The sequence below is a fragment of the Staurois parvus genome, unplaced genomic scaffold (genome assembly GCF_062004578.1).
Source record: "Staurois parvus isolate SC_StPar_1 unplaced genomic scaffold, SC_StPar_1.0 ptg000277l, whole genome shotgun sequence".
NCBI classification, from domain to species: Eukaryota; Metazoa; Chordata; class Amphibia; order Anura; family Ranidae; genus Staurois; species Staurois parvus.
Genome location: NW_028318073.1, coordinates 862,862 through 876,816, shown reverse-complemented (window position 1 = coordinate 876,816; position 13,955 = coordinate 862,862). Strand labels below are relative to the sequence as shown.

At 40.1% G+C, this 13,955-nt stretch overlaps 1 protein-coding gene across 4 annotated transcripts in view; it reads left to right on the top strand.

Annotated features, from left to right (window-relative positions):
• Positions 1–13,955, top strand: part of EDARADD (EDAR associated via death domain) — a 155,322-nt gene that overhangs the window by 60,376 nt on the left and 80,991 nt on the right. For all 4 annotated transcript variants that reach the window (XM_089681761.1, XM_089681763.1, XM_089681764.1 and 1 more), the window contains one exon: positions 3,979–4,018. In XM_089681761.1, the coding sequence (XP_089537887.1) occupies positions 3,979–4,018 (40 nt within the window). The remainder of the gene's footprint in view (positions 1–3,978; positions 4,019–13,955) is intronic.

Below are 13,955 nucleotides of genomic sequence, written 5' to 3'. Positions count from 1 at the left end.
AAGCTGAAGCTTAGTGAAAAACAGCGCTTACCAGCAATGAAATCCCCAGCCCACTGCTGCTGGATATCCTCACAGTTGCGATCTTCTGGTGTGGCAGGGTTTATTTCATCAGTTGCAGCTGTGATGGGCACTCATCAAAAGTGCCAACTATGCCTGCCCTTTCTGCCCCAAATTTCAGCCAATCAGGTGTCTCCTTTCCTCTCTCCATCCACGGCCCAGGAGAGAAAGAGTAGGCTGCCACAAGGATATCTGGGCTGTGTGACTCCTGTCTCTTATAGTGGCTGCCACTCTATATTGTGGATGGACACTCTGGGGGGGGGGGTTGGACCTCCATATTTTCTCCATCCCTTATCTACGCCCCAAAGGTCATGTTCCTTAAAACAGCAGAATGGCACTTGAAATCCTTGGATGAATACAAAAACCCTATGTCATAGCTCCTAGGATTTCAATTGAGAAAGTCACAGTAGGAAAAAATGTTAAGATCCTTGAACCAGCAGGTGGTGAATAATGTACTGTACACCTCTCTATACCAGGAGAGGGGGAAGCCACCTTTACTGATACATGGCTTGGTCCGCTTCAGGAGATTACCCCCGCTTTTCTGTCCTGACTTTCCTCACCTTCCCCTCCCTTCTTTTTTTTTTGAGAAGCCCAGCCTGGCATCTTCCTCGGGATTATTGAAGATCTGTCTGCCTAATTTTATTGGGGTGGTCTTGGTGACAAGGATTGCTTAGTTACATAGTTACATAGTTGGTCTGGCTGAAAAAAGACAAACGTCCATTCAGTTCAACCATAAAAAAAAAAAAAAAAAGTTACAATCCTATACCCACAGTTGATCCAGAGGAAGGCAAAAAAAACCCAGCAAAGCATGATCCAATTTGCTCCTGCTAGGAAAAAAATTCCTTCCTGATCCCCCGAGAGGCAATCGGATATTCCCTGGATCAACTTTACCTAGAAATGTTAGTATCCAGTTATAGTCTGTGTATCTAAGAAAAAATCCAGGCTCTTTTTGAAGCAATCCACTGAGCTGGCCAGAACCAACTCCTGAGGGAGTCTATTCCACATTTTCACAGCTCTCACTTTGAAGAAACCTTTCCGTGTTTGGAGATTAAATGTCTTTTCCTCCAGATGTAAAGCGTGCCCCCTTGTCCTCTGTAATGGCCTCAGGGTGAATAGCTCTACACCGAGTTCACTATATGAACCACTGATGTATTTATACATGTTGATCATATCCCCCTTAATCTCCTCTTCTCAAGAGAGAATAAATTCAGTTCCTCTAATATTTCCTCATAGCTGATCTCCTCCATTCCTCGTATCAGTTTGGTTGCCCTTCTCTGTACTTTCTCAAGTTCCCCAATGTTCTTTTTGTGAATTGGTGCCCAAAACTGAACTACATATTCCAGATGAGGTCTTACTAATGATTTGTACAGGGGTAATATGATCTCTCTCTCTCTGGAGTCTATACCTCTTTTAATACAAGAGAGGATTTTGCTCGCTTTAGAAACCGCAGCGTGGCATTGCATGTCATTATTAAGCTTGTGATCTACCAGAACCCCCAGATCCTTCACCATTGATTCCCCCAATTGTACGCCCCCTAGTTTGCATGATGCGTGCATATTCTTAGCCCGCAAGGGCATAACCTTACATTTATCAACATTAAACCTCATTTGCCACATAGTTCCCAATTAAACATTGAGCATTGAGGTTGGCTTGTAAGTTGAAGACATCCTGTAAGGACGTTATTCCACTGCACAGCTTGGTGTCATCTGCAAAGACTGAAATGGGATTTTTAATCTCAGACCCTATATCGTTTATAAATATATTAAAAAGTAAGGGTCCCAACACTGAACCTTGGGGTACACCACTGACGACCCTAGACCATTCAGAGTATAAATCATTAACCACTACTCTCTGAATACGATCTTTTAGCCAGTTTTCTATCCATTTATATACAGATTTTTCCAAGCCCGTAGACTTTACCCTACACCTTAAACATGTGTGGAGAACTGTGTCAAACGCTTTAGCAAAATCCAAGTATAGCACGTCCACCACCACCCCTCTGTCCAAGGTTTTGCTCACCCCCTCATAAAAAGAAATCAGATTTGTTTGACAACTTATGTCTTTCATGAATCCATGCTGTCTGTTGATTAAAATATTTTTTTTCCAGCAAGAACTCATCAATGTGGTCTTTTATTAAACTCTCCAGTATCTTCCCAACTATAGAAGTTAAACTAACAGGTCTATAATTACTTGGAAAAGATTTTGACCACTTTTTAAATATTGGCACCTCATTGGCCTTACTCCAATCCAGTGGTTCTATGCCAGTCATTAAAGAGTGTCTAAAAATTAGAAACAATGGCTTTGAAATGACAGAGCTCAATTCTTGTGTATGGCATCCGGTCCAGGTGCTTTATTCACCTTTATTCTGTCTAAATATTTTTGGATCATATCAATTGTGAGCCAATGTGGATCATCTGGAACTGTGTCAATATCATGCCCATTATGGACAAGAGCTACCCCATGCTCCTTTGTATACACAGAGCTGAAGAAGGTAATAAATAAATTTGCCTTCTATTTGTCCCCAGTCACCCACTCTAGAATATTTTGTAAAGTGCCTACATGTTCGGATTGGACCTTTTTACTATTAATATATTTAAATATAAAAAGAATTGTTTGGGATTTGATTTTTTGCAATCTGTTGTTCATTTTCAGTTTTTGCGGCCTTTATTTCCTTTTTGCATATTCTGTTATATTCCTTGTTATATCATTGTTTAAACAATGATAAGGTTCCTTCATTTTTATATTTAAGAAAAGCTCTTTTCTTATTATCTATAGCTTTTTTAACTTTGGCCGTAAGCCACATAGGTTTGATTTTTAGCCTTTTAAACTTGTTGCCCATGGGAATATATTTTGAAGTGTGTTCACATACAGTCTTTTTGAAGAACTCCCATTTCTGTGTTGTGTTCATTGATGCCAATATTCCCTCCCAGTCTAAGCCTTGGAGAGCAGCTCTCAGCCATGGAAAATCAACTCTCTTGAAATTGAGTTTTTATTTTTCCTGTATGTGCTAGCTGTTTACAGCTAACAATAAACTAAATCATATTATGGTCACTGCTACCCAGATGTTCTTTTATATTCGTAATAAGCTCTGCATGGTTTGAGATTACCAGGTCCAGCAGAGCATCATTCCTAGTAGGCGCTTCTATGAACTGTACCATAAAATTTTCCTGTAGTTGGTTTAAATATGTTTGCCCTTTAACTGTTCCTGCAGTACCATTACTCCAGTCAATTTCCAGGTAGTTAATATCCCCCATTATTATCACTGTCCCAGCCCTTGCAGCCCTTTCCGATCTGTGCAAGGAGTTTCCACCTCCTCATTAACACTGGGAGGCCTATAACAAACTCCAATGATGCTTGATGACAAATAACCTTGATATTCTCACTTATTACATTGCTGTAGTCTAGCGGCTGATTTGAACCTATATATCAGTGGAAAACCTTGTATGTCTTTTGATTTTTTTTTCAATAAAAATGTATGAGAAAAAAAACAGCAGAAAGGGCAAAGCTGAATTGCCCTTATCATTCTTTAGGGATTCAGAATATTTATCATTCCTCATTTGAATGAGCTTGTTAAACTTCTAAGAAAAAGATGCTTATTATACTATTATTTGTGTATAAATTATCCAGCCTGTTAGAGCTCAGTATTATATGTCAGACCTATACATAAAATATTTTGGTCATAACATTTAACATAACATGTAAGAAAGATATACACTTTTATTACACTGTGCCCCTTGAAAGATAGGTTATCTTCTATCCGGACATAGCCTTATGCAAATTGAGAGAAAAGACATTAATAACTGTGAAGTCATTGTACAGCAGTTGCACAGCTCTGTTTGCAAAAATGTTTCTAGAAGCCATGATGCAATGCTGGTGTTTTTTCTACGATGTTTTAATAATAGACTACCTGACTCTTTACAGACAGACAAGTATCCAGTACAAGATACAGCACTTCCTAAAGGTAAGGCAATCCTTTACAGTATTATGATACATTAACATTAAAAGAAAACCTACTAACTGTCCTGGCACAGCTTAATGTTTTGCTTTGTTTCTGCCTTTGCCATGACCCTCAGGGTGTAATGCTTTCTGTATGTTGGCTTTATGCTGTTTTTAAAGAAAACCAATTGACTTTTGTGGAAATTTGAATTCTCAGTCTTTAATTCTTGTAATAACATAGGCTTACTCACAAATGATTTACCAAAAATTCCAAAAAAGCTAGGACGCTGTATAAAAGCTACATAGAACAAAATGTAAATGATATGCAAATCTAATAAATCCATAGTTTATTCACAATAGTAAATAGAAAGCATATCAAATGGTTACAGGGGCGGACTGACCATTTGGGAACTCGGGGACTGCCCGAGGGCCGGGGTCAGTAGGGGGCCCCATGAGATGACCCAGGTACCTTTCGTAGACTTTTTTGGGTGTGATTTAAGTGTGGGTGAGGACACAGGGGCCCCATGATCCCCTATTGCCCGGGGGCCCCATGAGTTGTCAGTCCACCCCTGAATGGTTAAACTGAGAAAATTTACCATTTTAAGGAAAAAGGAAAAAAAAGGTAATTTTGACATTGATGGCAGCAACACGTCTAAAAACAATTCAGACAGAGCCATGTTTACCATGGTGTGGCATCACCTCTTCTTTCAGCAACACTGTCTGGGAACTGAGAACAGCTGCTAGAGTTCTGGGAGAGGAATGTTGTCCCAGTCTTGCCTGAGATAGGATTCTAAATGATCAACAGTCCTGGGTCTTTGTAGCATATGTTGTTTCAGGATGTGCGAGTTAAAGTGTTACTAAACCCAGGATCCTGCATTCAATATATATGGTCTGCTACAGTACACAGGACATGGAAGTGCACTTATTTTAATAAGTATAAATTGCTAAATACCTTTTCTCATCAGCAGATAGAGTAGTCTTGGGACTTCTATCAGTGTTCAGCAGAGCACTGCTCTAGGAGGATGCAGAACTCCTGACCTCTGTCTGGACAGTGCTTATTGGCCCTGAGCTGATCACATGCACTCTCCCAAGAGAAAAAAAAACTCTCTAGCAATACATACTAAATTGAGCATGTGCAGAGTGTCTACACACAATTTGTCTTATCAGGAGATAAGAGGGAGACACTGGAAGAAGGGGAGGATCAGAGAAGTCAGGATCAAACAGCATTTTTACACAATGCGGAGGATTAACCCCTTAGGTTCCACACTGAGTATAACTAGCATGCTTTACTGCATGTACAGACTGATTTTACTGTTGTGGGTTTAGTAACACTTTAAGCACCAGGACTTTTCTATTACAAAGCCATGCTGTTGTCATAGATGCAGTATGTTATTTAGCATTGCTCTACTGAAATATGCAAGGCCCTCCCAGAACATATGGGAACATATGCTGCTCTCAAACCTGGATATATCTTTCAGCACTAATGCACCCCCATACCACCAGAAATGCAGGCTTTTGAACTGACCACTGATAACAAGTCAGAAAGTCCCTCTCCTCTTTATTCAGGTGGCCGTGGCACCCATGCTTTCCTAAAAGAATATCAAATTTTGATTCATCTGATCACAGATCAGTTTTCCAGACCATTTTAAATGAGTTTTGGCACAGAGAAGACGGCAGGGATTCTGGATTATGTTCAGAAATGCTTCTTCTTTGCATGACAGAGCTTTACTTTGCATCTTTGAGTGGCATAGCAAACTGTGTTCACAGACAGTGGTGTTTGGAATTATTCCAGAGCCCATGTAGAGATGTCCATCACGGAATCATGCCTGTTTTTAATGCAGTGCCGTCTGAGGGCCCAAAGATCACAGGCATCCAATACTGCATTTCGGCCTTGTCCCTTGCACACAGAAACGTCTCCAGGATGTCGGAATCGTTTGATGACATTATGTACTGTGGATGATGATATATTTAAAGTCTTTGCAATTTTAAATTGAAAAACATTATTGTGAAATTGTTCGACAATTTTTAGATGCGACTTTTCATGGATTGGTAAACCTCTGCCCATCTTTACTTCTGAGACATTCTGACTCTCTAAGATGCTCCTTTTCTACCCAATCATGTTACTGACTTATTGCCAATTAACCTAATTAGTTGCAAAAATGTTCTTCTAGCTTTTCCTTGTTAGTACCACTTACTATGCCAGATTTGTGTTGCCCTGTCCCATTTTTTTTTCAAGACTTGTTGCTGCCAACTATTTTAAAATTTCTTATTTGTTTCTTAAAATTTGTTTCTTAAAATTTCCAAAAACTTGGGACACTGTGTAAAAGCTAAAAACAGAATGCAATGATTCACAAATCTCATAAACCCATATTTTCTTCACAACAGAAAATAGAAAACATATCCAATGTTAAAATGGAAAACATGTACTGTTTTCCATTTTAACATTGGATATGTTTTCTATTTTCTGTTGTGAAGAAAATATGGGTTTGAGATTTGTGAATCATTGCATTCTGTTTTTAGCTTTTACACAGTGTCCCAAGTTTTTGGAAATTGGGGATGTATATTTGCTCCTTATTGAGCTTTACTTACTTAGCCTGAGCATGACACATTACCTGTGGTATCAGAGTTAAAGTGTTTGTAAAGGCTGAAGGTTTTTTGCCTTCATGCATTCTATGCATGAAGGTAAAAAACTTTTTCTGTGCAGCAGCTCCCCCACCCCCCTCAATACTAACCTGAGCCTCATCGTGATCCAGCAATGTGAATGACAGCCTCGGCTGTCCTGGGTCTTTGCATTCTCATTGGCTGAGACAGCAAGCGGGAGCCATTGTGACTGTGAATATGATTGTGATTACAGCCAGTCAGCCAATGAGGAGAGAGGGGCGGGGCCAAGCCACGGCCCCATGTGTGAATGGACACACGGAGCAGTGGGTGCCCCCATAGCAAGCTGCTTGCTGTGGGGGCACCCGACAGACAGGAGGAGCCAAGAGAATCTGCAGGGGATGCGAGAAGAGGAGGATCCAGAGTTCTCTGTGCAAAACCACTGCACACAGCAGGTAAATATATACATGTGTGTTATTTTTCAAAAAAAAAACAAACCTTTAGAATCATTTAAGCTGGCAACTTTGACAAACGCTGACTAAACGATTAACGTTTGCTGAGCGGAACAGGGCCTGCAGGGCCACCTACTGAGCAGATTTCATCTGCTTATTCAAGAATTTGCACAGTGCATGGCCAGCTTTAGAGGTTACCTTGTGTGAGTCAACTGCTTGACTTCACAGACTGCTTACTCAGAAGATAAGAGACAGCGGGGTTAGTTTACTAAAGTAGTAGAGAATATTCATTTTGCAAAGTGAATGTTCACTAAGCTAAATAAATAACCATGTAGCTGACAGGGTATTCAAGTGAACACAGCTTTACCCATTTACTAAGCTTAGTTAACATTCACTTTACAAAGTGAAAAACTTCTACTCTTTTAGTAATAAACCGTAGTGTGTGAAAGCAGTTGAAAGGAAAGCAGTAGGTGATATTTCAACATCCAATTGTCTAAACATTAGCAATTATAAAAATTATATCCTAGAGAGTTCTTTTTTACCTCTTGATCCAATATAAAGTTTGTTGGCAGGTTAAGTACATGAATGCTAAATAATGGTTAAGTATAAAGTTTAAACACTTACACTTATTTATTACCTCTCAAAGAGATCACAGTATTTCCCAGACAGTGACTTCATTTGCTTCTCTATCTAGAAGGACATCCTGTATATTCTAAAAGTTTAACTAAAAGTTTTGTTTTTGTATTTTAATTGAACACCTTTTCACAATTTCAGTCATGTTGTTTCTACATCTTTTTTTAAATTAATATTTCTTAATCTGTGGTTTTAGAGAATGAAATTCAATGTCACACATCATGCAATTATAGAAATGTTAAACCTAATGGGTCACATTCCTTTGCAACATAATGATGCGCGTAGTGGAAATTGAAGAACTTTCCCTGAAATATTATACACTGCCTTAGGTGGGATGAGGCCAATTTTAATAGACAGACAACATGACTGTCATTGTTTCTCAATTTCTCATAGTTTCATAGTTTTTTGGGAATTCTCAAAAATATGAATTTTCTGTTTCCATTGTCAGCATATACGATCTACCTCAACTATGTAGTTTTGTAAAAATGCGCAGTTCATGGATATTGCTATGTTCTACAGGGAGGCAAGAACAACCTTTAAAGTGTTACTAAACCCACAACAGTAAAATCAGTCTGTATATGCAGTAAAGCATGCTTGTTATACTCACTGTGGAACCTAAGTGGTTAATCCTCTGCATTGTATAAAAAGGCTGCTTGATCCTGTTTTCTCTGCTCCTCCTCTTGTTCAAATATCCACATGTTATCTCCTGATAAGACAGACTTACCAGTAGCCATTCTGCAAATGCTCAGTTTAGTCTGTATTGCTAGAGAGGTTTTTTTTTTGAAGGGAGAGTGAATGTGATCAGCACAAGGCCAATCAACACAGTCCAAACAGAGGTCAGGGGTTCTGTATCCTCCTAGAGCAAAATGAAAACTCCTACAAACTTTAAGCGGGACACTGATAGAAGTCACAAGACTGCTCTAACTGCTGAAGAGAAAAGGTAATTAGCAGTTTATATTTACTAAAATAATTGCAATTCTTGTTGTGTACTGTGGGAGACCACATATAGTGAATGCAGTGCTGCGTTAGTTTATTTGATAATTGTGCGGTCATGCAATGCTGCACTCAAATTAAACGTCCTTTTTTTGTCCTTTTTTTCCCCAAAAGTAGAGCTTTCTTTTGGTGATATTTGATCACCTCTGCGGTTTGTTTTTTTTTTGCTCTATAAACAAAAAAGACTGAGAATTTAAAAAAAAACTATATTTAGAATTTTTGCTATAAAACATCCAATTAAAAAAATAAAAAAAATAACATTTCTTCATACATTTAGGCCAAAATGTATTCTGCTACGTCTTTGCTAAAAAAAATCCCAATAATCCCAATAAGTGTATATTAATTGTTTTTTGTGAAAGTCTACAAATGGTGGTATATATACTGGAATTTTTTTTTTTTTATACTAGTAATGGTGGCGATGTCAGGGCAGGGCTGTGGAACGGACAGGTAGGCCTAGTGGCAGGGTAACGCACTGGCTGACGACAACCACCACCAACAGACCGAAGTCCCTCAGGGCGCGGAGTCTAAGTCCCAGGCTGCCCTTCACCAGGGCCCCTGATGGTGGGGATGGACTTGACGCAGCCAGGTACCAGGTCGCGGCCCCCGAGACACCCCGGCTGCGGTAATGGCCGCCGCCAATGGCGTGTAGCTGGTGAGAATGACAATAGCGTAGTCAGGCAAGCTGGGTCGACAACAATGGGACAAAACGGTACAGAACAGTAGACAGAGAATCACAGGTCACGGGCCGGGTTCAGCAACGGAAGGTCAGATCAAAGGAAAACACAGAGAATGGTCTTAATCACAAGCCGAGTCAGAATACCAGAAGAGTCACGAGCGTATACACAGAGCTGTAGGAAGACCAAGACACAAGACACAACTGCAAAGAGCATGTGTAGATCCCAGGCTTATATGTACTCAGCCACACCCCTCTGGGGGATGGACCTCAGAGACCTGAAGGCATAAAAGATTCCCATCATGCTCAGCAGAAATCCAAGATGGATGCCAGCACATGGAGTAACATAACCTCTGGGAAAAGGTAGGACCTTGACAGGCGATCAGCGACTTATAGTGGGACTGCAGGATTGCGGCGGGCATTCTGACACTGGGTGGAAATTGACTTACTGGCACTTACATCTCCAGTGACACTAATCAGTGCTAAAAAAGCACTGACACTGTACTAATGACACTGGGCAGGAAGGGGTTAACATCTGGGGCGATCAAAGGGTTAACAGTGTGCTGTGTGTGTTTTACTATGTGTTATGTGTTGTGTTTTGCTTGGAAGATATGCTGCTTTGTATCTCTCTGCTGTACAAAGCAGCATGTCCATGCGCTGTTTACACACAGGTCTCTCCACTCTCAGCCCTGCCAACAATCACTGAGTCCCAGCCGGGAATCGCCAGCCAGGACACGGTGATTGACATATCCAGTAGCCAATAGCGGCATGGGTAGGGCACGCACCCCCTACCCAGAAATACGAAATCATGTATATATACATGATTTTGCACAGCGGAGCTGCCCTGTAGCAGTGTATCTGCTATGGGGCAGCTCTTAAGTGGTTAAATAAGTTGCTTATTTGGACTTGTTTATTTGACTAACCTTCAGTATTGGTAGAAGGCATCCTTGCTGTTCCTTGCCTCCTCGCTCTGTAGCTGCTGTAGAGCCTTAAGAATTTAAAAAAAAACTTAGACGCACATTAGAGTGCCTGTTGCAAAGCTTGGGTGTTAGTCATGTAAACCTGTGTTGATTACACATTTACTTTAAACGGCAACTATCATGAAAATTACTGTATTGATTGTATAAGATTGTATGCATTATAGTAATTCCATTTCACTATATATTTATATTTTCTCACATTTATATGCAGTTTAGGTTTTCTAGCAAAAGTGACAAGGATTTGAACAAAATAAAACCCCTAGAGGTGTGCTTTGCAGTTGCAGTAAAGTTTTTATTTACACACATACACAACTGTGCAAAAGGTTTACAAAGGTGTGATTAAAAAAGCTGTAAACTAATAATGCTTTCAGAAATAGAAGTGTTAATAGTTTATTTTTACCTAATATCAAAATGGAAAGTAAATGAACAGAAGAGAAATTTCTAATTAAACCACCCTTTGCCTTCAAAACAGCATCCATTGTTCTAGGTACACTTGCACACACTTGTTTTGTTTGTTTTTTTTTGTTTTTTGTTTTTTTTTGTCAGTTAACCACTTGCCCTCCTGAGGATTTACCCCCTTTCCTGACCAGGCCATTTTTTGCATTATGGCGCTGCGTTACTTTAACTGATTATTGCGCAGTCATGCAACGCTGCACCCAAATTAAATTTATGTCCTTTTTTCCCACGAATAGAGCTTTCTTTTGGTGGTATTTGATCACTTGTGCGGTTTTTATTTTTTGTGCTATAAGAAAAAAAATGACCAACAATTTTGAAAAAAAAAACATTTTTGACTTTTTGCTATTAAACATGTCCAGTAAAAAAAAATTTAAAAATCTAATTTTGTCATAAATTTAGGCCAAAATGTATTCTGCTCCTTGTCTTTGCTAAAAAAATAATCCCAATACGTGTAAATTAATTGGTTTACGTGAAAGTTATAGTGTTTACAAAAGACGTCATAGATACTGGATTTTTTACTAGTAATGACGGCGATCAGTGACTTATAGCGGGACTGCGGTGGACATTCAGACACTGGGAGGAACTAACTTGGTGTCACTGACATTCTCAGTGATACCAATACAGTGATAAGTGCTAAAAAAAAGCACTGACACTGTACTAATGGCACTGGGCAGGAAGGGGTTAACATGAGGGGCGATCAAAGGGTTAACTGTGTGCAGGGAGTGTTTTACTAGGGGGCGGTGTGTTGGTGCTTGACCCGGAAATGCGAAATCACTTATATATACGTGATTTTGCGCACCCCTACTGCCCTGTAGCAGTATATCTGCTATAGGGCGTCAGGAAAGTGGTTAAAAGGAACTTTTTCAAAAGTCTGGCGTATTTATTTTTTCTAAATTGAACCCGTTATTGAATGGGTAGGGGTACAAATACCCCTACCCATTCACAAGGGGGGTAGCATTAGGGTGCCCCCTTATTTAAGTCCCCACATCTACCAGGCCAGGGTTGTGGGGAAGAAGCCCTTGTCCCCAATGGCATGGGGACACCATCCCAATGCCGAGGCATGTGGCCTGGTAAGCTGCAGGGAGGGGGGGGGGCATTCTCTCCTCCGTCTTTGGCAGTGTCCAGCAACACACTACACAAGGCTGCTGCGTAAGAAGCCTTATATAGTGTGGGGCGTGGACATTGTGAGAGTGCAGTGCATTGTGGGGTGAACACACGAACGGCTGAGCTTACGATCAACTCGAACATCGGGCCAAACGCTAGTTCTTAATGACATACACTGCTGCAGAATAAATTTTAGATCAATCACACACCTCCCTTATTGTACCGATCTCCAGCCCTTCGGCAAACAAACTGCCTCCTGCTACAGCTAAATATTTCAGATATCGACTCATCAGTCCAGAGTGCCTGCTACCTTTTTTCTGCACCCCAGTTCCCATGTGTCATGCATAGTTGAGTTGATTAGTTATGTTTCCAAGTTGGAGGTATGGATTTTTGGTTGCAATTCTTCCATGAAGACTACTTCTGGCCAGACTTCTCCAAATAGTGAATGGGTATACCTGGGTCCCACTGGTTTCTGCCATTTTTGTGCTGGAAGCACTGCTGGACATCTTCTGATGTCAAAGGGAAGTAATGATGTGTCTTTTATCTGCTGAATTAAGTTTCCTTGGCTGACCACTCTGGTCTCTTGGCTGCGTCTGTGGTCCTCAGCTTTACCAGTTTCTTTGTGCTTCTTCAAAAGAGCTTGAATACCCATCTTGAAACCCCAGTCTGCTTCGAAATCTTTTCCTGGGAGAGACCTTGCTGATGCTGTATAACTACTTTGTGTCTTGCTGCTATGCTCAGTCTTGTCATGGTGTATGACCTGTGACATGAAACTGTCTTGCACAAGCTCAACTTAGTAGCAGAGTCTGGCTGTTTCTCACCCAGTTTTAGGCCTCTATTTCAATTAATGACTGTGTTAAAACCTACATATGAAAATGATGAATATTAGCACCTGTTTGATATAATTGCTTAATCATACAACTGACTCTAAAACTTCAAAATCCCTGACTTTGTACAAGTGTACAAAGTGTGCGAGTGTGATGCTGGTTTGAAGCCAAAGGGTAATCACACCAAATATTGGTTTGATTTAGATCTTTCTTCTGCTTGCTCACTTTGCATTTAATATATTGATAAAGATAAACAAATAAAAAACTAAAATAAATATATATATATATATATATATATATATATATATATATATATATATATAGTCAGGTCCATAAATATTGGGACATCGACACAATGCTAACATTTTTTGCTCTATACACCACCACAATGGATTTGAAATTAAACTAACAAGATGTGCTTTAACTGCAGACTGCCAGCTTTAATTTGAGGGTATTTACATCCAAATCAGGTGAACGGTGTAGGAATTACAACAGTTTGAATATGTGCCTCCCACTTGTTAAGGAACCAAAAGTAATGGGACAGAATAGTAATCATAAATCAAACTTTCACTTTTTAATACTTGGTTGCAAATCCTTTGCAGTCAATTACAGCCTGAAGTCTGGAACGCATAGACATCACCAGACGCTGGGTTTCATCCCTGGTGATGCTCTGCCAGGCCTCCACTGCAACTGTCTTCAGTTCCTGCTTGTTCTTGGGGCATTTTCCCTTTAGTTTTGTCTTCAGCAAGTGAAATGCATGCTCAATCGGATTCAGGTCAGGTGATTGACTTGGCCATTGCATAACATTCCACTTCTTTCCCTTTAAAAACTCTTTGGTTGCTTTTGCAGTATGCTTTGGGTCATTGTCCATCTGCACTGTGAAGCGGCGTCCAATGAGTTCTGAAGCATTTGGCTGAATATGAGCAGATAATATTGCCCGAAACACTTCAGAATTCATCCTGCTGCTTTTGTCAGCAGTCACATCATCAATAAATACAAGAGAAGCAGTTCCATTGGCAGCCATACATGCCCATGCCATGACACTACCACCACCATGCTTCACTGATGAGGTGGTATGCTTAGGATCATGAGCAGTTCCTTTCCTTCTCCATACTCTTCTCTTCCCATCACTCTGGTACAAGTTGATCTTGGTCTCATCTGTCCATAGGATGTTGTTCCAGAACTGTGAAGGCTTTTTTAGATGTCGTTTGGCAAACTCTAATCTGGCCTTCCTGTTTTTGAGGCT